The sequence below is a fragment of the Capricornis sumatraensis genome, chromosome 4 (genome assembly GCF_032405125.1).
Source record: "Capricornis sumatraensis isolate serow.1 chromosome 4, serow.2, whole genome shotgun sequence".
NCBI lineage: Eukaryota > Metazoa > Chordata > Mammalia > Artiodactyla > Bovidae > Capricornis > Capricornis sumatraensis.
In genome coordinates this window covers 132,567,698-132,592,972 of record NC_091072.1, presented here as the reverse complement: position 1 = coordinate 132,592,972, position 25,275 = coordinate 132,567,698, and the positions used below count along the sequence as shown (strand labels likewise).

At 39.3% G+C, this 25,275-nt stretch overlaps 1 protein-coding gene across 3 annotated transcripts in view; it reads right to left on the bottom strand.

Moving 5' to 3' along the window:
• The window catches only part of GYS2 (glycogen synthase 2), a 58,507-nt gene that overhangs the window by 17,715 nt on the left and 15,517 nt on the right, over positions 1–25,275 (bottom strand). The window contains exons 3-12 of one of the 3 annotated variants that reach the window (XM_068970035.1): positions 21,481–21,672; positions 20,550–20,552; positions 19,038–19,220; positions 17,056–17,200; positions 13,594–13,711; positions 13,291–13,411; positions 9,652–9,758; positions 8,418–8,477; positions 6,038–6,116; positions 4,744–4,857 (exon numbers count right to left, since the gene is read on the bottom strand). In XM_068970035.1, the coding sequence (XP_068826136.1) occupies positions 4,744–4,857; positions 6,038–6,116; positions 8,418–8,477; positions 9,652–9,758; positions 13,291–13,411; positions 13,594–13,711; positions 17,056–17,200; positions 19,038–19,220; positions 20,550–20,552; positions 21,481–21,672 (1,122 nt within the window). Of the gene's footprint in view, positions 1–4,743; positions 4,858–6,037; positions 6,117–8,417; positions 8,478–9,651; positions 9,759–13,290; positions 13,412–13,593; positions 13,712–17,055; positions 17,201–19,037; positions 19,221–20,549; positions 20,553–21,480; positions 21,673–21,741; positions 21,765–25,275 lie in introns of all 3 variants that reach the window. The other 2 variants (XM_068970036.1, XM_068970033.1) reach the window with 2 other exon arrangements.

Genomic DNA, 25,275 nt, shown 5'->3' with positions numbered 1-25,275 from the left:
GTTGAACAGTTCTATGAAGACCTACAAGATCTTGCAGAACTAACACCAAAAAAAAGATGTCCCCATCATCATAGTGGACTGGAATACAAAAGTAAGAAGTCAAGAAATACCTGGAGTAACAGGCGATTTTGGCCTTGGAGTACAAAATGAAGCAGGGCAAAAGTGAACAGAGTTTTGCCAAGAGAACACATTGGTCATAGCAAACACCCTCTTCCAACAACGCAAGAGACAACTCTACACATGGACATCACCAGATGGTCAACACTGAAGTCAGATTGATTATATTCGTTGAAGCTGAAGAGGCAGAAGCTCTATCCTGTCAGCAAAATCAAGGCCAGGAGCTGACTGTGGCTCAGATCATGAACTCCTTATTGCCAAACTCAAACTTAAACTGAAGAAAGTGGGGAAAACCACTAGACCATTCAGATATGACCTAAATCATATCCCTTATGATTATACAGTGGACGTGACAAATAGATTAAAGGGATTAGATTTGATAGACAGAGTGCCTGAAGAACTATGGACAGAGGTTTGTGACATTGTACAGAAGGCACTGATCAAGACCATCCCCAAGAAAAAGAGATGCAAAAAGGCAAAATGGTTGTTTGAGGAGACCTTACAAATTGCTGAGAAAAGAAGAGAAGCTAAAGGCAAAGGAGAAAAGGAAAGATATACCCATCTGAATGCAGAGTTTCAAAGAATAGCAAGGAGAGATAAGAAAGCCTTCTTCAGTGATCAATGCAAAAAAATAGAGGAAAACAATAGAATGGGGAAGACTACAGATCTCTTCAAGAAAATTAGAGATACCAACGGAACATTTCATGCAAAGATGGGCACAATAAAGGACAAGAACGATATGGACCTAACAGAAACAGGAGATATTAAGAAGAGGTGGCAAGAATGCAGAGAACTATACAAAAAAGATCTTTATGACCCAGATAACCACGCTGGCGTGATCACTCACCTAGAGCCAGACATCCTGGAGTGTGAAGTCATGTGGACCTTAGGGAGCATCACTACAAGCAAAGCTAGTGGAGGTGATGGAATTCCAGTTGAGCTATTTCAAATCCTAAAAGATGATGCTCTGAAAGTGCTGCACTCAATATGCCAGCAAATTTGGAAAACTCAGCAGTGGCCACAGGACTGGAAAAGGTCAGTTTTCATTACAATCCCAAAGAAAGGTAATGCCAAAGAATATTCAAACTACCCCACAATTGCACTCATCTCATACATTAGTATTGTAATGCTCAAAATTCTCCAAGCCAGGCTTTAATAATACATGAGGTGTGAACTTCCAGATGTTCAAGCTGGTTTTAGAAAAGGCAGAGGAACCAGAGATCAAAAGGTAGAGAGCTCCAGAAAAACATCAACTTCTGCTTTACTGACTATGCCAAAGCCTTTGACTGTGTGGATCACATCAAACTGTGGAAAATTCTTAGAGCTGGGAATACCACACCACCTTACCTGCCTCCTGAGAAATCTGCATGCAGGTCAAGAAGCAACAGTTAGAACTGAACGTAGAACAACAGACTGGTTCCAAATTGCGAAGGGAGTATGTCAAGGCTGTGTATTGTCACCCTGCTTATTTAACTTATATGCAGAATATATCATGAGAAACGCTGGGCTGGATGGAGCACAAGCTGGAATCAAGACTGCCGGCATATACAGCAATAACCTTAGATATGCAGATGACACCACCCTTATGACAGAAAGTGAAGAGGAACTAAAAAGCCTCTTGATGAAAGTGAAAGAGGAAAATGGAAAAAGTTGGCTTAAAACTCAGCATTCAAAAAACTAAGATCATGGCATCCTGTCCCATCACTCCATAGCAAATAGATGGAGAAACAATGGAAACAGTGACAGAGTTTATTTTGGAGGGCTCCAAAATCACTGCAGATGGTGACGGCAGCCATGAAGTTAAAAGACACTTGTTTCTTTGAAAAAATGCTATGACCAACCTAGACAGCATATTAAAAAGTAAACACGTTACTTTGCCAACAAAGGCCCATCTAATCTAAGCTATGGTTTTCCAGTAGCCGTTTTTGGATATGAGAGTTGGATGATAAGGAAAGCTGAGTATTGAAGAACTGATGCTTTTGAACTGTGGTGCTGGAGAAGACTCATGGACTGCAAGAAGATCCAACCAGTCAATTCTAAAGTAAATCAGTCCTGAATATTCATTGGAGGGACTGATGCTGAAGCTGAAACTCCAATACTTTGGCCACCTGATGCAAAGAACTGACTCATTGGAAAAGACCCTGGTGCTGGGAAAGAATGAAGGCAGGAGGAGAAGGAGATGACGGAGGATGAGATGTTTGGATGGCATCACTGACTCAATGGACATGAGTTTGAGCAAACTCCAGGAGATGGTGATGGACAGGGAAGCCTGGTGTGCTGCAGACTATGGGGTCACAAAGAGTCAGACATGACTGAGTGACTGAACTGAACCTTGACATGAAAGGTTCTGAGAAAAACAGAAATCAAAGGGGAAATAACATGCTTTCTCGCTCTCACTATTTTCTTTCCAAGATACAAAAAACTGAGAAGGAGCAGTCTGGAGTAAACTACGTGAGAATGATGACAAGTGTGTGTTGACATACTCTGTGGACAGAATCCTGCTGAAAAAATGTAAAGAATAGTGCAGTCTTGGCAGCAATAGTCCTACATTTCCAGGGGAACATGTGCAGCCTGGCTCTTATATGTGTGCTATGTGTTGAATATTTGGAAATTCACAAACACAAATGAGAAACTAAAAATCACCCATAATTCTACAGCACAGGGCAATATACACATATATGTGGGTCTGTGTGTAGATTGTTTGAAATGAAAGGGTTAACACAATATGGAACATTTTATAAACAGCATGGATCATCTAATGCAGTACTATGAGCTCTTCCTACTATTATTACAATTTCTCCTGCCTTGATTTCTTATATATTTTCCTCTTTCTTTCCCTAATCTTTCATCGTTTAATCCTCTCTTGAGGTTTCCTTGGGTCAATATTTACTTCATTCATTCCACCTAGTCTTCCAATATGTCAAGGTTATCATTCCTTGGCCTTCATTACTGCCCACATGCCAATAGCTTCCCTCGCAACTGTCCTTATAAACCCCAGGCCTATGTTTTCTAAGTACCTCTTAAGCATCTTAACTTGAATATCCCATATGTAACTCAGTCTATGAAAAATTGAACTTCATTTGAGATATGACCCTCAAACCAACTTCTTTTATTTTATTTTTTTTAAAATATTTATTTGCCTGCACTGGGTCTTTAGTTCCAGCATGTGAACTCTTAGTTGTGGCACGTGGGATCTAGTTCCCTGACCAGGGAATGAACCTGGGCCCCCTGCATTGGGAATGCAGTTTCTGAGCCACTGGACCACTAGGGAAGTCCCCAAACCAACTTCCTTTAAAGCTTTTCCTTAGGTTCTAGAAAGTGTGGGTTACATACTGAAGCCTTGCCTTCTGCCTCTTTCTCACTCTGTGTCCACTGGTGACTTAAGTATGGTCTTTTTCTTCAGGCAACCATTTCTTCCATTGTTCCATCCTCTCCAGAACTTTTGAGAAGGCCTTTGGTAGTGGCCCTCGGTATCTCTCACCTGGACTGTTGCAGTAGGTCCTTAACTTGTCTCCATGACATCCACTGATGCCTATGTCAATGACTGAGTGCAAGATGAGAAATACATTTACGAATAGATTGAGTTTTCCCAAGAGACTTTACAGAGAAGAGTAGAAAAACATTTAAAAACATCAAGAGGGGGTAGAGTTAAGGCAAAGCTTGTTTTTTCATGTGGAAAAATTTCAGAAATATTTGTAAACAGCAAGGGAAAGAGCTAGTAAGCCTACAATATAGAAAGGGATAAACAGGGTGCATTTCCTAAGAATGTGGGAGGAAATAAGGTCCCAGAAAAACTCTTACAATCTGAAGGAAAAAAAAGTAAGAATGAGTCAAAATCTAGATGTGAGGCCAGTATGAAGGGACTGTGAAGGAATTTAGAATTCATATCATCTGCCAAAGGCAAAAGAAAGAAGGGACACTGGGACCTTCCTTTCAAAAAGATTGGTAAATTCTTGTGACAACTTGATCTTGAGTGCTGGTGGATGGAAGTGAGTAGGAGTAAGCTATGATCTGTTAACACATTTACCCTTGTCTCCCACACCTAACCCCATGCCTAGAACATAACACACCCTCAGTAAATGTCATGGAGATTAAGCTCCATTGCAGCAGAAACCAGGTCTTATTTATTCAACACTGTGCTTCATCACTGGAGAAACTCAAAGAGTCAAAAGAACAAATTAGTCTGTAGGAAATTATATAAAACCATCATTAGCCACATTCTCTGAAACTTGAATCTTCTCATACTATGCGCTTAAATTGAACTTTATGAGGAAGAAACAAAGACAATTTATGAAATCTCCGAGATTCATTCATTAAACAGTTTTTAGACCATATGTGTTTCATTAAAAATAAGGCCATTTCCTGATGCTTGCTGACAGTATTTTACAATGAAAATGAAAGCTGCATTACAACTCAAAGCCATAAATAGTCTTCAATTATTTTTAAGAATGATACCAACATAGTCACTTTTTAATTGCTCAAGACAGGAAACAGTATTAATTTTCCTTTAGAAGTATCATTTACAGTATTTCCGGTAGATGTTAAAACAAACAAGGGATGCTTCTAATAAATTCTCAAAAACCTGTCCTCTCTGATTTTGAAATGTCCCGCGTAGACAAGTTATACCTTGACTCTGTCTGTGCGGCTATTGAAGAGCCCAATACGTCTAATGGTGCTGAGGATGGGATCGGTGGAATCATCGATCATGTTGTGAGTGGTCACTGGGGGCAAAGACTGCCGCTGAAGGAGCAGAGGGAAGAAAATGTCAGTTCAGGAAAAGAATTACTAAGTGTGACTAATTTCAACAATAGGTCATCGGCAATATGTCATCCAATCTTTATGCCTTTATGGTCTGAGATGCCACTTAAGTGGATGAGGGGTTGTCTGTGTATTTCATAGGAAGACATCAGGTTAAAGAACTTCCTTCCATACTCTGAACACCCGATGCTTTTGTTCACCAGCAGCCACTCTATGGAAAGCCTAGAATTCTTGAAGCCTCCTGAGACTTAACAGTAAGTCCCCAACATACAAACCTTCAAGTTGGGAATTTTCAAAAAGATGCAAAAGCACATTCCGTCAGCATCAGATGTGTGTGGAACTGCAGCTTGCCCTCCATCTCCTATTGCTGGTGGTCCTTCAGCTCTACCATCTCCCGCATCTTCTACCTCCTCCAGTCACTAACTCTTCTTGCCTGTTCACTTGATGCCAGCCCCCAAAGGCCAGCTCTTGTTGGACTGCCCTACTGTACTTTTCAAGGTACTGTATTGTGAGATTCAAAATGTTTATTTTTTGTGTTTTTTTTTTTTATGTGTTATTTGTGTGAAAAGTACTATAAACCTATTACAGTACTGTACTATATAGCCAATTATATTAGCTGGGTACCTAGACTAACTTCATCTCAGAACATTAGCTCATTCATATGTGGGGGACTAACTGTATTTGGAATAAGAATGGAACTCCTGGTGAGCTACTCTGCTGGTTCCCACCAGGGGGCTGTTCTTCAGTGCCTCCCTGTGCATTGCTGTACATGGCTAACACAATTATCTTTTTAACAATTCCACTCTTCTGAGAAACATTCACCTTTTCTCTAGATTGCCTCCAAAGTCTATGCTTTTTGAAAACTTTAGGCACTTCTTTTTTGTCATTGCAACATACATAGTTTTTCAATTGGCATATAGGTTCCAAATGAATTTTTAAAGTAGATATGAAGACAAGTTCCTTGAGATTTGTTTATAGGAGCCTTGAAAAACCACTGGTGAAAAAGAACCCACAAAGGTGTCCTTTAGGTAAATACCTAAGGATTACTTTTCTAGCTCTCAGGTTTAAAAATTCCCAAATTAGCCCATTTCAAAAATTAAGATATTGATCTAAATAGACTTTAACAATTATGGGAAGTAATGGGCATTTTTTCCTTTATTACCTGAGTTGAAAAGATAGCTCTTTTCATAATTGTCCGATCATCTCGATCCAAAATATTGTTCATGTCAGGAATTTCTCCTCTGTGGGGAAAATAGTTTTAAAAATCAAAATAAAACAGCTAGCACTAACCAACTGCTTCCTATGCGTCAAACACCATTTCAAGCAATTTAAAAATAAATGTAAAGCATACATAGTTTCCTGATGAAGCTCACAGACAAATTCCAAAGGGCAAAGAAGTTTGATAAAAGAATACCTTTGCTAGCACAAAAGAAAATTGAAATTAACTTTTAAAACATTACTGTTGATGACCAGGAGGATACTTTCATAATATTTTGCCTACTTTAACAATTATAGGAAGTGAGTACTATGTTCTACAGTGGCCATAACTTTTCCATCTGTAAGTTGATATTTTAAAAAATTGTATATTTATTTTTGGCTGTGCTGGGTCTTTGTTGCTGTGCGGGTTTTTCTCTTCATTTCAACGAGTGGCGGCTCCTCTAATAGCAGTTCATGGGCTTCTCATTGTGGTGAGCTTCTCAATGTATACTAAGTATACATTAGGTAATGTATATTACTTAAGTAAATGTTACTTCACATTAACTACTGTTCATTAATAAATATATGTTAATATGTCAATATATATTTTGACTTGAAATCTTCCACAGTTTCAAACTGACATATTAACTCTCAATGAGAATTCCATTGAAGGAGACCCTATCTGTGGGCTTCCTTGATGCCTTAGCAGGTAAAGAAACTGTCTGCAATGCAGGAAACTTGGGTTCGATTCCTGGATTGAGAAGGGAAAATGGCACCCTCCTCCAGTATTCTTGCCTGAAAAATCCCGTTTTCAGGACAGAGGAGCCTGGTGGGCTACAGGCCAAAGTGTCACAAAGAGTCAGACATGATTGAGTGACTGAGTTCACACACAGATAACTTACCCACGTATTTAACTATGTTCTCATTTGTACAACTGTCTACAAACATTTGTCAGATGAAGGATTAAACAAAGCCTGCTCATATGATGCAACGTATCTTCAGTTCAGTTCAGTCGTTCAGTCGTGTCCGACTCTGCAACCCCATGGACTGCAGCATGCCAGGTCTCCCTGTCTATCACCAACTCCCAGAGCCTACTCAAACTCATGTCCATTGCGTCAGTGATGTCATCCAACCATCTCATCCTCTGTCGTCCCCTTCTCCGCCTGCCCTCAATCTTACCCAGCATCAGAGTCTTTTCAAATGAGTCAGCTCTTCTCATCAGGTGGCCAAAATATTGGAGTTTCAGCTTTAGCATCAGTCCTTCCAATGAACACTCAGGACTGATCTCCTTTAGGATGGACTAGTTGGATCTCCTTGCAGTCCAAGGGACTCTCAAGAGTCTTCTCCAGCACCACAGTTCAAAAACATCAATTCTTCTGCACTCAGCTTTCTTTATAGTCCAACTCTCACATCCATACATGACCACAGGAAAAACCATAGCCTTGACTAGACGAACCTTTGCTGGCAAAGTAATGTCTCTGCTTTTTAATATGCTGTCTAGGTTGGTCATAACTTTTCTTCCAAGGAGCAAGTGTCTTTAATTTCATGGCTGCAGTCACCATCTGCAGTGATTTTGGAGCCCCCCAAAATTAAGTCTGACACTGTTTCCACTGTTTCTCCATCTATTTGCCATGAAGTGATGGGACTGGATGCCATGATCTTAGTTTTCTGAATGTGGAGTTTTAAGCCAACTTTTTCACTCTCCTCTTTCAGTTTCATCAAGAGGCTCTTGGCTCTTCTTTGCTCTCTGCCATAAGTGTGGTGTCATCTGCATATCTGAGGTTATTGATATTTCTCCTGGCAATCTTGATTTCAGCTTGTGCTTCATCCAGCCTGGCATTTTGCATGAGGTATTCTGCATATAGGTTAAATAAGCAGCATGACGATATACAGCCTTATCATACTTCTTTCCCTATTTGGAACCAGTCTGTTGTTCCATGTCCAGTTTTAAATGTTGCTTCCTGACCTGATACAGATGTCTCAGGAGGCAGGTAAGGTGATCTGCTCTTCCCGTCTCTAAGAATTTTTCACAATTTGTTGTGATCCACACAGTCAAAGGCTTTGGCGTAGTCAATAAAGCAAAAGTAGATGTTTTTCTGGAACTCTCTCACTTTTTCTATGAGCCAACGGATGTTGGCAATTTGATCTCTGGTTCATGTGCCTTTTCTAAAACCGGCTTGAACATCTTTAAGTTCACGGTTCAGGTACTGTTGAAGTCTGGCTTGAAGAATCTTCAAAGGCTATTAATTCTTTTATATTTGGAACAAAATAAGTATAGTGTCTAAATACTTGTCTCAATAGTAAAGCCCTAAATGTTTGAGCGGTGTAGTGTTCCAAGCTCCTACCTTAATAATGCATCATACAGTTTCTTTCCAAACTTTTCCTTCACAGAATGTGCAGTGTCCCTGTATGAACAGAAAGATACACAACTCAAACAATGTCACCCTTTTAAGTCTTTCTTTGCCATGATGGTGTTCTGTCAATGCATTCTTTGAAATTGCAGGTCTCTTTATATAACCTCTCTTATTCTTTTCTTATTTGCCAGTTTAGCCTGAGTTAACACCTCTAGAGCTGAGGTAACTGAACACCCTGACCAGTGTGGGGAGTGTAACTTTCTTTGGCTTGATGATAATCAGGAGAAGGTTGGGGGGAGGGAAAGGCAGTGTATGTAGGTACCCATATAATATGAGGAATTTGTTTATGAGAAATGGAATATTTCCTGCCATATCAGTAAACAAGGATGTCACAGTCATCAGCAATTGCGGTCCCCAGTGTGAGATGGTGAGCCCTAAGGAAACTCAGGAAAGAGAAGAATACCTGCTATCTAGCAGCTATCAGACTGCAGTCACTACCTACTGTGAGTCCCAAGGGAGCTCAGAATGTGAAAAACACTGGATACTAGCCTTAAATAGGTGAGGTTTCTATCAAAGGAATGTTTTCAGTGAGTCCAGACTCCTGCATCTTCCCATACAAGGAAAAGCACTAAGTTCCTTAACTGGAGATATCTGATTTTCTTTTATTAGCAATAATCTTTTGATGTTCAGACTACCTGCCCTTTGTTGCAAAACTTCTATATAATCTGGCTCCTCTCCTGGCCTCCTCAGAGCAGTTCTCTCAGGGTTACTTGAGATGCTGTCTCACGGGCTCAAAGTTTTAAATATTCCCAGCAAATAAAACATAACTCTCAATTTTTAGGTTGCAACTATTTTTTAAGTCAACATTTATCATTGTTGAGTCTGGCCTACGGGGGAGAGGGGAAGCACGATACTAATTTCGTTATTTTGGCATATGTTTTAACATTTCCATAATAAATTTTTTAAAAATCTGACCCATCTTCAAAGATTTCTACAAAGGCCTTATCCTTCCACAGTAGCTCGTTCCAACATTTTTATATGAACACAGTTTTATAGACATGACAAAATTTAACAAAGGAGCCCAATGAGAAGAGAACTGAGTAGTATGTAAGCTATTATAATCTTAAGGGGAAAAAATAGTTCAAGGAAATAGATCATAAATAATGCACTTTAAAAAATCCCTTTACACCTATTGCTTGAGAATATTTACAAGATGTGAGGTTACCATAGCTGTTTCCGCACTGCCTGGCCTTTCAGGGTTTCCACATTGAAATTATTTGTCTTGGCAGGCATAATGAAAAACACCACCACGGTGACGTCACTTTTATGCATCTAATGAGGGGTTAGAAAACACAACAGAGTCAACTATCAAAGATAAAATAAACCATGTGACAGCTGGACCTTAAACTGTGACAAATAGTGCTTTGAAACATCTTGAGAGAATAAGAATACTTATTTATGACTGACAAAGAAATTATACATCACTGTCTTGAAGCTTCTTCAGAAAATTTAAATATGACGTTAAACTAAGATCTGACAATTAACAATTAAAAATCCACACAGAATAATTTCATCACATCCATTATCTAAAATATATAGCAATTGCTACTGATATCACTGTGGTTTTCTGTGCTTAAAAAATAACATAAAAGATAACACAAATGTTAAAATTCCAGATTGGAAAGTTAATGAGGATTTCGTTTGGGTTTACTCTATGTCTTATAGCTAATTTACATGGATTTGCACAAGCAGATCATTAACATTTTTCCATTAAATGTCTTGATTCTCATGATGTTGCATTTTGTTTTTTTCAACCATAAAGGAACCAGAATGGGTACTCAGAACTTTTGGTGTAGCAGTTACTGTGTTGGGGGCTTTAAACACATAAGTTAACCCAAGCCTAACTCTCACTCTTGTCACTAATTTCAAAAGAGAGGCACAAGACTTTTGATTCTTCTTCTGAGCTCCTATCACAGGTTATTGGCAAACCTGGGAGTCAAACTAATGTTTTCTTTTGTTTTTTTAAACTGGTGTTTTTTGACTCTACAATCTGTTTACTTTTCCTATTCCAAAATATTATTGACCTGAAGTTTCTCAGAAAGAAATGACATGCCAAAGAGCTGTGGGAATGAAAGCGTAAACTTACTTAAAACGGTGAACTGATGAATGCTTTTATATTCTGAAATGACTGACTCTTGAATGTGAGGCACTATCATCTAATCTGTGGTCTCTGCCCTCTGGGACCTTATATTCTATTCAAAACATCTACAGGAGCCATAAAACAGGAAACACCCCAGGAGTAGGCAGTGTGCTTTCATTAAAGATTAAATGTACTATATGGAAAGAAAATGTCTTATTTTGATTTCTCCAAGGATTGTAATTATCTTTAATGTCTAGACTAAGAGAAATTCACTTTTTCTTCACATCTAAAAATAGAGCGAATATTTAATAAATGTATGGATAAATTAATAAGGTCTCTAGACATGACATTTTTATATAGCTGTGAGTCCATCTATAAAGCTTGTTAAATAGATATATATCAGAAAATACTGTGAAATAAGATTATTCCAGTTTATTCTTGAATAATCTTTCTGGTCTTCAACCCTATTTTATAAGCATGGATGTTTACTAATGTGATTTTAGTAATCTCTTAAAATACTTGGTACAGTGTATGTGCTTAGCCTCTCAGTCATGTTTGGTTCTTTGCCACCCTTTGGACTGTAGACTGCTAGGTTCCTCTGTTCATGGGTTTTCCCAGGCAAGAATACTGGAGTGGGTTGCCAGTTCCTTCTCCAGGGGATCTTCCTGACCCAGGGATCAAACCTGCAACTCCTGTCTCTCCTGCGTTTTAGGCAGATTCTTTACTCTCTGAACCACCCAGGAATATCTGGGCTAAGACAGTGATAAATCTACATCCAAGAAATAAAAACTGAATGGGAAAGTTATACAGAGCTCAGGAAATTTTAGATTGCCTCAGCATCTCAATAAAATTAGACTTCTACACTGACCTCTTCTATTTTCCTTATATATTCTATATTTTTGTATGATGGGACAAGAATATAAGCCAATAACTTTCATCAGTATCTATGATGCAGTCCTTTCATTGGCACAGGTTTTATTGCTGGATTAGTTCAGAACCTATTTTAAGAATACACCTGCCAATGCAAGAAACACAAGAGACATGAGTTTGATCCCTGGATCGGGAAGATCCTTTGGAGAAGGAAAGAGTAACCCACTCCAGTATTCTGGCCTGGGAAATCCTATGAACAGAGGAGCCTGGTGGGCTACAGTCCATGCGGTCACAAAGAGTCAGACATGACTGAACATGCTCACACAACAGTTCACAACCTATTTTAAGATTCTGAGCAAATCTAACCTATTGAGCAAAAAATCATTCCACATTTGGGAGTGGGAAACTCCTCTGTGTTTCTGTGTGGTGGGACCTCTCCTAGTTTCATGGCTGGAGGCTTTCAGATCTCAGAGTAGAGGCATGGCTAGTGAGTTGGGAGAGGAACAGAGTTTGTGTGTGTCTGCCCCATTCTACGAGGGCAATTGCTTGGCTGTCAGTCATGTCGCACATGTTTTTCTGAAGGCTTCTGGTTGGAGGGGATGGAAATGGCCAGGGCTGTCTGTGATCAGATGTCTAATACCACAAAATTTAATACCAAGGCCCAATATTAGGAAGCCTATTAATGCCATGCAACCAAGCCATATCTCCCATTATAGTCTTTTTTAAAATTAATTTTTATTGGAGTATAGTTGTTTTACAAACTCACTCCAGTGTTCTTGCCTGGAGAATCCCAGGGACGGGGGACCCTGGTGGGCTGCTGTCTATGGGGTCACACAGAGTCAGAAACAACTGAAGCGACTTAGCAGCAGCAGTTGCTTTACAATGTTGTGTTAGTTTCTACTGTATAGCAAAGTGAATTAGCCATACATATACAAATATCTTCTCTCTTTTAGACTTCCTTCCCATTCAGGTCACCACAGTGCATTAAATATATCGACTTTTAAAAAGGCAAAGTTTCGTTCTCTTTACTCTCTGTTTGCTTGATTTCTCTGTATCTTTCAATTGTTTACAAACTCTTGGGGGATGGATGGGAAGAGGATGCTATGTGGTCAGCTTAAAACATGGCACATATATAACATATAAAGGAAGAGAATGTAAAAAATGAATATATACATTTATATATATGTATAACCGAATCAGGGCTTCCCAGGTGGCACCGGTGTAAAGAACCCGCCTGGCAATGCAGGAGACACAAGAGTCCTGGGATGATCCCTGGATCAGGAAGATCCCCTGGAGAAGGACATGGCAACCCACTCCAGTGTTCTTGCCTGGAGAATCCCATGGACAGAGGAGCCTGGTGAGCTACAGTCCATAGGGTCTCAAAGAGTTGGACACAACGGAAGCAACAGAGCACGTGTAACTGTATCACTTTGCCATACCCCTGAAACTAACACTGCATTGTAAATCAACTATATATCAGTAGAATTTTGAAAAAATTTTAAATTAACATAAACTGTCCTTTGGGGTGCATTTCCAATAAAATTTTGCTTCTATGATTCTTTAAAAGAAAAACACCGTACTATTATATTGGCTATATACCCAATATAACATGATAAGTTTGTAGCTGTCTTTAAAAAATACCTGACATCCTAGACAAATACATGAGCAAAGAGTGTGGCAATCATATTTATCATTTTAAATATGATAATTGAAAGACCAAAAGCATTTTTAAAATAAAGCTATCATTTTAAGTCTTCAAAATCATATATTTTTTAAAAAGCCAGGAAGTTCTTTACTTTCCACAGAACAAAGTTCTCTACAAACGCACTGTTTCGTGTTCTAGAGCATTCTTACCCTCAGCAGGAAGTTTAACCTGGATAAGGATTCTAAGAAGATGTCAGCTCCTTTGTTTGAAAACTCATACCTCCCAGCAATGAAGAGGAACAACGTTTTTTCAAGATCAAAGTCCAGATGACTAAAACAAAACAAAACAGTTTCCAATGAAAGAAAGCAACAGCAACAAAATGTACACATGAGTTCTGTTAAAGTACAAAGGGGACTGGGAAAGATAAACATTTACTTTAACAACACTGTTTTCTCTATACCCCAGATCCCTAACATCACAGGGTAATTTTTTTTTAATATAGAAAAACATACCCATAGAAATGACCTCGAACAAACTCTTGGATCCTGGCCTTGTACATAGCATGGAGATTTTGAAACTCATGTACAGCTGAAAATTTCTTAACGTTCAAGCCATTTGGAGTAACTACATCTGGAAAAGCAAAGTAAAATCCTCATGAAAAATCTCTTTTGAGAGAGGGCAGCACTGCCAAAACAACAGTATTTTGCTAGAGAAGACTCTTGAGAGTCCCTTGGGTAGCAAGGAAACCAAACCAATCACTCCTAAAGGAAATCAGCCCTGAATATTAATGGGAAGGACAGATGCTGAAGCTGAAGCTCCAATACTTTGGCCACCTGATGCGAAGAGCCCACTCATTAGAAAAGACCCTGATGCTGGGAAAGATTGAAGACAGGAAGAGAAGGAGGAGGCAGAGGATGAGATGGTTGAATGGCATCACCAACTCGATGCACATGAGTTTGTGCAAGCTTCGGGAGCTGGTAATGGACAGGGAAGCCTAAAGTGCTGCAGTCCATGGGGTCAGAAAGAGTTGGACACGACATAGCAACTGAACAACAACAACAACAAGTTAGGTGTCTATTAATATTTCTAGTTTCTGACTATCATAGAAGTGGAAGTTTATAAAAATCCATAATGAATCGCTGACATAGAAAATCAGGAGGATCTGACTGAAATAGCATTGAGTAATGGGTATTATGTAATAGACCAATAGCAAAAATAGTCATTGTTAAGAGTTTTCAGTTACCGATCACTTACTATGCATTAGATACTGCTCTAAATGCCTTGTAATGTAACTCATTTAATCCCTGCAACAACCAGTGGAGCAAAGTGATATTTCAGAGGTAGAAACTGAGACACAGAGTTGTTCCAGAATCTGTTCCAGAACACATGGGTAAAGGCCATGCTGTCTGTCTCCACCTGTTTTACCCTTAACTATGCTGTGTGCTAAACGAACTCCTTTTTTATTTTAATTTTTATTGGCGTAAAGTGGCTTTACAGTGTTGTGTTAGTTTCTACTGTATGGCAAAGTGAATCAGCTATATGTATGTGCTATCCAGCAAACAGTAGCCCATCAGGCTCTCTGTCCATGGGATTCTCCAGGCAAGAATACTGGAGTGGTTTGCCATGTCCTCCTCCAGGGCATCTTCCTGACCCAGGGATCAAACCCAGGTCTCTAATGTTTCCTGCACTGGCCAGTGGGTTCTTCACCACTAGGACTACCTGGGAAGTCCATCTGTTTTATACACAGTAGCATAAATATATCAATCCCAACATCTCAGTTCCCATCCTCTCCTTTCCCCCTTGGTATCCAGATGTTTGTTCTCTATGTCTGTGTCTCTATTTCTCTTTCCTAAATAAAATCACCTATACCAATTTGTTTAGACTCCACATATGTGCCTTAATATATGGTATTTGTTTTCCTCTTTCTGACTTACTTCACTCCATATGACAGCCTCTAAGTCCCTCCATGTTAAGCTACCTCTTGTCATTTTATTGTAGTCAAATGTGTGAAGAGTGTTCTGTCCATAAGGAATATTGGAAAAGTAGTCCTTTATTCCAACACATAACTGATTCTTTCTGCCTAGAAGATTTTGTCGCTTGGGTAGGGAGACGTTTTTGGTTTTTCAGAATATTGGTCTATGCCAAGAAAGATAAAGACTGCTCAGAATACATGATGGAAATCACCTACTGAGTTGAATTCATGGGTTATTGTATTTAGAAGCAGCAAAAACAACAGACAGAAGTTAGTAGAGAAACTGTTGAGACACTAGAAAAGAATATTTGAGAAACCTCAGAATGTGCAATGTCATGCAAATAAGGAATGATCGAGCTATCTGCCACCTTTAATTGCCAAAGAATGTCAAGGAACAAAAAAATTACAGAATTGTGAACCTGGTGATTTTTGAAAAAGCACTTTTAGATCAAGTGTTGGAAGTTGGAAGTTAAAGTTGAAGAGGCTCTAAGTGGAAAAACTATGGATTATTTTTGTAAAATACTTGATAGCAGGAGGAAAGATGGATTATGTAGACATCTAAGAGGGTAGTGGTCTTCAGAGAAATTTTTATTTCAGAATAGGAAAAAACAAAGCATTTTTGTAAGCACAGAAAAGGATACTGATGACAGGAAAGAAAAGTAACATCCAAGAAACAAGTGAGCATATTGAAGCAAACTCCTGCAACAGACAGGAGTGTGAGAAGCAAAGTGGATTCAAGAGACCCTTTGGAAAGAATAAGAACAGCACAGGATCTTCAGGTGCCACTATTCAGATTACTTGCTTCCTTTGTAATTATGTAGAACTTTTTAATGCTTTCTCTAGATGTTAAACTGGTATACAAAAGAAAGATTAATTAACTAGAGATAAGACCACAGGAATTAAGCAAGGAAAATGTATTAATTAGGACTGTTTTGTTGCGAGAGAAATCTGGGCTTCCCTGGTAGTTCAGCTGGTAAAGAAACTGCCTGCAATGCAGGAGACCCTGATTTGATTCCTGGGTTGGGAAGATCCCCTGGAAGAGGGCATGTCAACCCACTCCAGTATTCTTGCTTGGAGAATCCACATGGACAGAGGAGCCTGGCAGGCTACAGTCCATGGGGTTGCAAAGAGTCAGACATGACTGAGTGACTAAGCACAGCACAAGCGAAATCTACTAACACTGATTTAACTATTACAAGGAGGAATTATTAATAGGATGCTGGAGTGTCTGATGGCAAAGATGTAGCTGGGCCTCAGGAATTAATTTAAACCATGGTCTAAATCACTGTGGCGAATCTAGAGTTCTCTCAGTCTGTTTCTGCTTCTTAATTTACTTCACTGTAGCTTATCTTTCTTTGCATCTCATGCAACATAGGAAGTGGACACTACCAACTGCTTCCAAGCTTCTATTATACAAGACTATTCAAACAAACTCATCTGTTTAGACTCATTATGAAACCATTCTGATTGAGCCAACTTATACCAGGTATCCACTTCTGGACCAACCAGCTGTGGCCAGGTGACAGGGTCATGTTTTATGAACATACCTCTAGGCATTGCAACCTTGGGATGGGTCTGGGGCTAGTTCCCAGAAAAACTTGCAAGAAAATCTTGGGAGAAGTAAAACAACAGGTTTCTACTAAACAGGACCAATGAGGCAATGTTCTAAGATGTAGGACTGGTGAAGTCTCACACACGTTTCTGATATTTTCCTGACATTCATTTTCTTAAAATAGAAAAGTCAACTCAGCTTGCTTAAACTCAGGAAGTCATCATGACAACCCAGCTCAGAATTAGAGTATTTTAAACATAGACTACTCAACAAGCACAGATTGTATACTATTATGTTCCAGATATAGCTTAGTGTTCAACAAAGCTACTGAAAATGAGAATTCGAATATGTATAAAGATTTGAGTCGTGATAGTGCAGTTTTCCTCTTATTTTATGCATTTTTGTTCAAAACTATCACAGATCGGTGACAAACTCAGGGATAATAATTACCAGGTTTTCTCTTCAGCATGTGTTCTGCCTCGATTGCTGTAATTTCAGAAACTGTGGTGAAAACATGAGCACAATGGACGGAAGCGCGCTCCATGCAATACCGGTGATAAATCTGCCTTTCCCCAGCCTCTTTGTCTATGTTAAACTGTGAAAACAAAACAAACACACACACATAGGCATTTGCTTGCACCAATTCTTCTACATAAGCAAAGCAAAATCACATATTTCTCGCACTGTTTTTCCTTACGGCTATGTGGAATTTTATGACCACAGAAAAGAAGTGACAAATTTTTATTAAACCCGTCACTGAAACACAAAGCTACTTAAGCTTACAAAGAGTACTCTTTACTTTAAGCTGGGGAGATATGCAATCATATTTGAAGACAGTGTGATATGAACACTGACTTTTTATTGAAAGGATAAAGTTATAATATTGATATATAACTATATATTATGATTTTGTTCCTTAAAAACAACTAATAAAACCTGATGAATATTATTAGTTGTTTTTATTAATTGCTACATACTGGCGTGCTGTGATTCATGGTGTCGAAAGAGTCGGACACGACTGAGCGACTGAACTGAACTGAACTGATGCTCGTAAGTATTTTGAAGTGAAATATTTGATGTACTTGAAATATTCGCTATGTCTCTGTAATATTTTCTCTTTCACAAACATCAAAGCCTGCTCTTCTCCAGGAAACGCGGTGGTTGAGCTTATCACAGATCACTGGTTTGCCCTTATTAGTCTACTATTAGGAAATCTCCCTGACCTCTTGACCTTTCTGAATTCCTTGGTGACTTTATTCTGAATATACATCTTATGTTTACAATTTGACCTTCAGGTTCAGTTGACCTTTTTATAGGCAAGCTCTCCTTAGGACCATTCACTGTTTTGCAAATGTTAAGTTTTATCCAAAAGAACTTTCCTGCACTCAAAATCCCTCTGAGATGGTGGTATCACTTTCTGTTCTCATTATCTGAGTAGTATTAATCATGTATTACAAATAGGCATAAAAATACACTCAGAAAAGTATGCAGTCTATTGCATAGACTCCTAGAATTTTTTTAAACGGGGGGGGGGTCAATTTTTCAACTTCCTAATGTTCCCGATAGTGAGACAAAACTCTAAAATGCTAAAATGACTTGGCTGACAATATAGACACCAAGTCTGCAAAACTCCTGACTGTATGTTACTCAAGTGCTTAACCATGATTTTTTAATTTTAACTTTTTTACATTCTTTCCTTACGTATTTTTAAAAAATTTATTTGATTTTAATTGGCGGGTAATTGCTTTACAATGTTATATTGGTCTCTTGACCACTACTACTGACAGAATATGAAAAACATAGTTACATTAATCTGAGCTGATGAAAACCGGAAGAAAGAAGTCAAAACTGAATGACTTTAGGTCATAGAACAGGGCAGTCTTCTAAGATAAGCAAACCCAACTGTTTGATCACCAGGGATCTACATTCCTGTTTTTGGTAACTCTGTCTTAACTGGACCCCTCATAAAACTCCACCTATAACTCACTGCAGAGTTACAGCAGAAATCTGACCTTCGTTCATTTGGAGGATGGAGGAAGTGAGGCTCATAGTACAAGCGGATGTCTAGCATCCCTGTGGGGTACCTGCCACTCAGAGCTGTGTGAGGATCCTGGGGTCCTCACAGCATTTCCCAAGCAGCCCAACCTCAGGGCCGCAGTGGCTGACGTCTTCCAGGCCCCTTTGGATCTTGGGTCTGTTACTTCAAAGTGGACAGACATCTGGCCTGTCCCCGCTACACTCGGCTGCACTCTGAACAAAGTTAAATTTTATGAGCTCTCAGTCCACTCAGGGGAAGCTGTGTCATGAATATTGATTGGTCAAAAGGGCATTTCTGCCATCTGGATGACAGATGAAAGGTGAAGATCAATACTTCCCATCCTTCAGCTTCAAGAGTCGGAAAGAAAGGTGGCGAGGGTGGTAGAGCTAATCACCTTATCAAGGTGGTTGTAGAAATCGATGTTAGCTGCACAGAGATACCGCCCAAGCAGGGTGGCGTGGGTGGTAAAGACTGTAGCAATGGGCAGTTTCCGAGCTCGAGAAAGGATCAGTCCAATCCCGGCTTGCCATTCATGGAACTGGACAATGACGTGTCTCCCGTCAGCATGGTCCGTCACCTAGGTCAGACAAGAAGCTTGTAGAAAAGTTCAGGATGAAGTTTGATCTTACTCATAGTCCACAGAAAAAGGAAAGTTGTTATGCTTGTAAATTTTAGTACAATTAAAAGGAATCTGAATATAAACCATGCAGATTTAGCAACTATAAGGGTTTTCTAGAATTTAGCTTCCTGTTCATAAAGCCCATATATGTTTATGGCTTAATCCTCTTTTTCAATATGGATCAGATTTATTTTTGCATTCACAGAGGGAACTCCTAGAATAAATGTACAGTAGGTAGTCAATGAATATTCATCGAACAAATGAATGATTAATAGCAATAAAATTTTAGAAGTTTCACTGAACAGCTGAATCAGTTGGGACAAGCCACTTACAATCTTCTTTTTTAAATTAAAAGTAATGACTTCATGTTTTAAGTCAGTCTTCCTTGGATTTTCTGCTACTTAGAGCCAAAAACATTTTAGCTGATATATTATTATTATATACATCATTATTTTATATTATTAATATTATTTTTAATATATCTTATTTGTATTTGTATTCACTTTCATGCATTGGAGAAGGAAATGGCAACCCACTCCAGTGTTCTTGCCTGGAGAATCCCAGGGACGGGGGAGCCTGGTGGGCTGCCGTCTACGGGGTCGCACAGAGTTGGCCATGACTGAAGCAACTTAGCAGTAGCAGCATTTGTATATTATTATTTTAAGAATATGGGACTGGGGGAAAAAGAGATTTGCTTAGAGTCAAATAGAAATTTAGTAACACACTGAGGACCCAGATCTAATTCCAGGTCTAACTCTAACACTAGGCAAGGCACCAATTTCTTAGCCTTAAAGTTACTTTGTTTCACTACAAATAGAGCTATCATACACTCCAGCAATCCCACTCCTGGGCATATGTCTGGTAAAGATGAAAACTCTAATTTGGAAGGATACACACACCCCAGTGTTCATAGCAGCACTATTTACAATACCCAAGACCTGGACGCAACCTAAATGTCCATCAGCCAATGAATGGATAAAGACATGGCATATATATACAATAGAATATTACTCAGTCATAAAAAGAATGAAATACTGTCATTTGCAACAACATAGATGCAGTAGAGATGATCATACTAAGTGAAGTAAATCAGACAGAGGTATCATTTCTAAGGGAAATTTAAATATAATTCACAAATGAATTTGTTTACAAAATGGAAACACACTCACATAGAAACAGACTTAGAGTTACCAAAAGGTAAACAGTGGTGGGTAGGGATAAATTAGGAGTATGGGATTAAGAGATACACAGTACTATATATAAACTGCATAAGCAGTAAAGATTCACAAACTGTATTTTATATCTTGTAATAACCTACACGCCCTTTATGGCTGTTGGCTTCGTCAGAAAGAAGTTATACTGGTAAACGGGACACACAGCCAATATACAGCTCTGTGATTTATTCTTAGAACATAGTCCCACTTTGCCAGAGATGCTCTTAATTTTTTGATTTTTAAGCAAAGCATAATCATCTTGAGGTAATGCAAGGAATGTGAAGAAATCCTACTGCCATGCTTTCAGGAATTGAGTACAGACTTGGCTCATTTAACAAAGACTGATTTCCAAGGCTCTTATTGTTGTTTTACATCTACAGAATATTTCACTGCTGTGGACTTCTTAGCAACTGCTGAGATCACTTCACCCTTTAGTAAATGATTGAAGGATCTAAGAGCCACTGCAGTCACACAAGCACTCATGCATGAACAAAACCAAATATTTCAAGCCATTTTCTACTCCCCTGATGCTGGAATGCATGTACTTAGTCCATGATGTAGAGTGTTTTTTCTTGCATATATACTGGATATTACCTATGTAGCAGGAAATATAATTGGGTGTTTTACCCACATTGTTCTAGTTAAACCTGACATACGGTGAATATTAATAAGCATGATTATCACCATGTTTCAAAGACTGGTATTCAGTCACAGGGCTTCCCTGGTGGCTCAGACTGTAAAGAATCTGCCTGCAATGTGTGAGACCTGGGTTCGATCCCTGGGTTGGGAAGATCCCCTGGAGCAAGGCATGGCAGCCCACTCCAGTATTCTTGCCTGGAGAATCCCCATTGAGTTACAAGAAGGCATTTTCTCAGATTCCTTTGATATGTCAATAAAACAATTAATAATGGTACCATCTCAAAACTAGCTTGAAAACCAGAGGATCATTACTGGCTACAGCAATATGCTTCCCGTCTATCGTGGGGCTCTACAGTAAACAGTACCTCTTTCAAGAACCAGGCAGTTAATGACCCAAAGATCAGCATATCGTTGGCTTCCTGGTCGTGATAAGGAATGCCAATGTTGCATGCTTCCCAGAGGTCTCCTTTCCACTTATCCAGGTTCCAAGCCGAATAGCCAATGTCAAAGAGAACCACGTAAGGACTCCCTTCTATCAGCCATCTTCCAAAGCGCACCTGCCATAGAAAGGACACACAGCCATGGAGTAATGCTAGGCAACGCAGGGGGGGGAAATGTATTTGTACTTAGAAGCTGTACTTGATAGAAACTGTATTTAGAACTCTGGAGATTACACAAGCTGTATAGAAAACAATAATGGTAACACGGAGCATCTCATGTTTGAGCCTGAAGAGGAAATGGGCCAGCACCCAATCATCTAGAATCTCCAAGTTCTTGCTTTTCATTAGATTTAGTCATTCAAAAATGAAGTATGTAGACCATGTGATCTTTGTTCTTCTGTCTATCATTAGCTTCCCATGACCTTGAGCTCATGGTTTTAGGTTGTTTCTCTAGACAAAGGTATATGATTTCTCTTATTCCCCCTATCAAAAAAAAAAAAAAAACAGTGACGATAAGTGTTTCCCAGTATGGTTACTGCAAGAAGTCTTAACTAAATATATTGACCAAGACATATTTTGGGGGCTTCCCAGGCAGTGCTAGTGGTACAGAACCTACCTGCCAATGCAGGAGACATAAACACGGGTTCGACCCCTGGATCAGGAAGATCCCCTGGAGGAAGGCATGGCAACCCACTTGAGTATTCTTAACTGGAGAATCCCATGGACAGAGGAGCCTAGAGGGCTATGGTCCATATGGTTGCACAGTTGGATACGTCTGAAGTGACTTCACGCACACGGGCAAGACACATTTTCTCTTTAAGGTAACTATTCTATTATATTCTTCAAATTGATTATTTATTCCAAAATATTTTACCTTGTGGATGTTTTAATGTACTAGCTGTTTCAAATTTTTCCAATTAAAAACTAGTCATTTGTATGTTTAAATTTTAACTTTCCTTTTGGTATCTACTTTACTATAGTAATTTACTCATGTTTTTTATTTTACGTTTCTTCTCCTATTATGTGCAATGCAATTCCATAAATGAATTCAAACCCTTTTTGAAGTTGGCAGAAGCTAAGAGCCTCTCTCATTGGGTATCTAGTCCTCTCTAGTAAACTGAATTTACATTGCCAGCATTGACCTTATGACTCTCCCCAAGGCTGAATTTTCCAGAGTCTGAAAGCCCATTTGATCACCATTCCCTTACTTGGGACTCAGGAATTCATGGTGATTTCTTTCTCCCATCCATGCCTTGGTCAACACTGAAAGATCCTCATTACTTGTCAGCTGCAGCCATTGCAATTCAGTATTTATCATGGCATAATTTCCTTTTCAGATTTTGTTTTCCTGAGCTCCAAAGAACTTTTCAATAGATTCTTCTGGGACATTCATTGATTTATACATTCATTTAACAAATAGGTACTGGCTGCCTGATATGTGGCATATGATGTAGTGAGCTAAGAGCACAGAGAAGTGTAGAAACTACAGAAAATGTAAACTAGCTTGTCTTGACTTCCAATGCATTCTTGCTCACGACAGGAAACATCTTTACATCAGAGATCCACTTGGAATCTTGAGTGCAGTCAGTTTCATCATGACTTTCATCTCCCTCTTCTTTCACAAGAGCTTCAAATGTGAGGGGCTTCCCTCATAGCTCAGTTGGTAAAGAATCCACCTGCATTGCAGGAGACCCCAGTTTGATTCCTGGGTTGGGAAGGTCCTCTGCAGAAGGGATAGGCTACCCACTCCAGTATTCTTGGACTTCCCTTGTGGCTCAGCTGGTAAAAAAGCCTCCTACAATGTGGGAGACCTGGGTTTGATCCCTGGGTTGGGAAGATCCCCTGGAGAAGGAAAAGGCTACCCATTGCAGTATTCTGGCCTGGAGAACTCCATGGACTGTATAGTCCATGGGGTCGCCAAGAGTCAGACATGACTGAGAGGCTTTCACTTTCACACTTTCAAATGTGAACCCCTTCTAACATCTCACTCATTTCATCCCAACAGTATAACCTGAAACCTTTGTTATTCTAATTCTCCACACCATTCTCACTGTGATATGCTTCCAAAGTACCCTCTGGGACTTCAGCTTCCCTTTTAAACTAAGTGTTCTATACCCTAAACCTCCTAGACATCACCATTCCCATCGACATCTCAATGAAAACTCATTTTTCCACTCTTAGAAACTATATTCCTCAGGTGAATGCAAAGGAAAGTTAAGATTTTTTTACATCATACTGAAACTTTTAAAACCTTATTCTTTTTTTGCATATAAAGACATCTCCAAAATTTACATTATTCAAACATGTTACCTTTCCCTATTCTATGAATCTCTTGGGTACTTTTCTATCTTATTCTGGGAAATTTTAAAATCAGGATGGTATCCTACACACTTACCTCACAGCTATTTGACCTTACTGACTTTAAAGAACTTCATGTCCACTGCATATCAGCCACCCAAGCTCAAGGCTGCAATCTTATCCTTGTCGATAGCTGAACTGTTACTTCTCTGAAATGTTTATCCTTCAACCACAACTTCCATACTTCTCTCACTGTGTTTTTCCCAGTGTATGCATTCTTTCATTTTCCTCTTCAGCATCTCCAGTTTCTAGGACCCTCCTTCTTGTCCTACATTATCACCATTTTTTTCCTTTCATTGCTTCCTTTCCTGTCCATTTCAGACCCAACCATCCAGCAACTCAACCATTAATTCAGTCAATGGCACAGTTACCTCCAAGACTTATGCCACCTTGCCCCGTTGCACACCTGCTGAAATTAAACGACATTGAATCTCCAACTATTTAATTTCTAACACTTTCACTCAGGCTGCTGACTGCAGTAAAGCCCCTCTACATATAAACCTTCAAGCTGCGAACTTTCAGAGATGCAAACGTGCATTCACATGTCCAATCACATACATTATTCACATGTGTGGCATACATTGCCACATGTGCGCTTCTTCTACAAGTGGTTATGCTTTTGTGTACTTTACTGTACAGTACTATACAGAACACAGTATTATAGCACTTCATTTCAGGCCCCAGACCCTGTGCCATCAACATCAGGCATGCATGAAATTACAGCTCACCTTCCATCTCCTATTGCTGAGGATCCTTCAGCTCTACCATCTCCCACCTCCCTCCTCCAGTCAGTAAATCTTCTTGTCGGTTCACCTGATGCCAGCCCTTGAATGCTAGCTATGGGACGGTACTACTGTACTGTTGAAGGCACTGTACAGTAAGGTTAAAAATGTTTTACTTTTTGTGTTCATTTTTCATGTATTGTTTGTGTGAAAAGTATCGTAAACCTGTTGCAGGACAGTCCTCTAAAGCCAATTGTGTTAGTTGGGTACCTAGGCTAACTCTGGTGAACAAACAATTGAACTTGAGAATGTGCTCTCAAAACAGAACTCATTCATGTGTAGGAGACTCCTGGAGAAAGTCACAGTTGTGTATATTTGTGCCATTAAAAAGTCACGACTATACCTTAAGGGGGGGCTTCTCTGGTGGCTTAGTTGGTAAAGAATCTGCCTACAATTCAGGAGACCTGGGTTCCATCCCAGGATCAGGAAGATCCTCTGGAAATGGCAACCCACTCCAGTATTCTTGCCTGGAGAATTCCATGGACAGAGGAGCCTGGTGGGCTACAGTCCATGAGGTCACAAAGAGTCAGACATGACTAATCGACCAACACACACACATACCTTAGCGATGTCCGGAAAT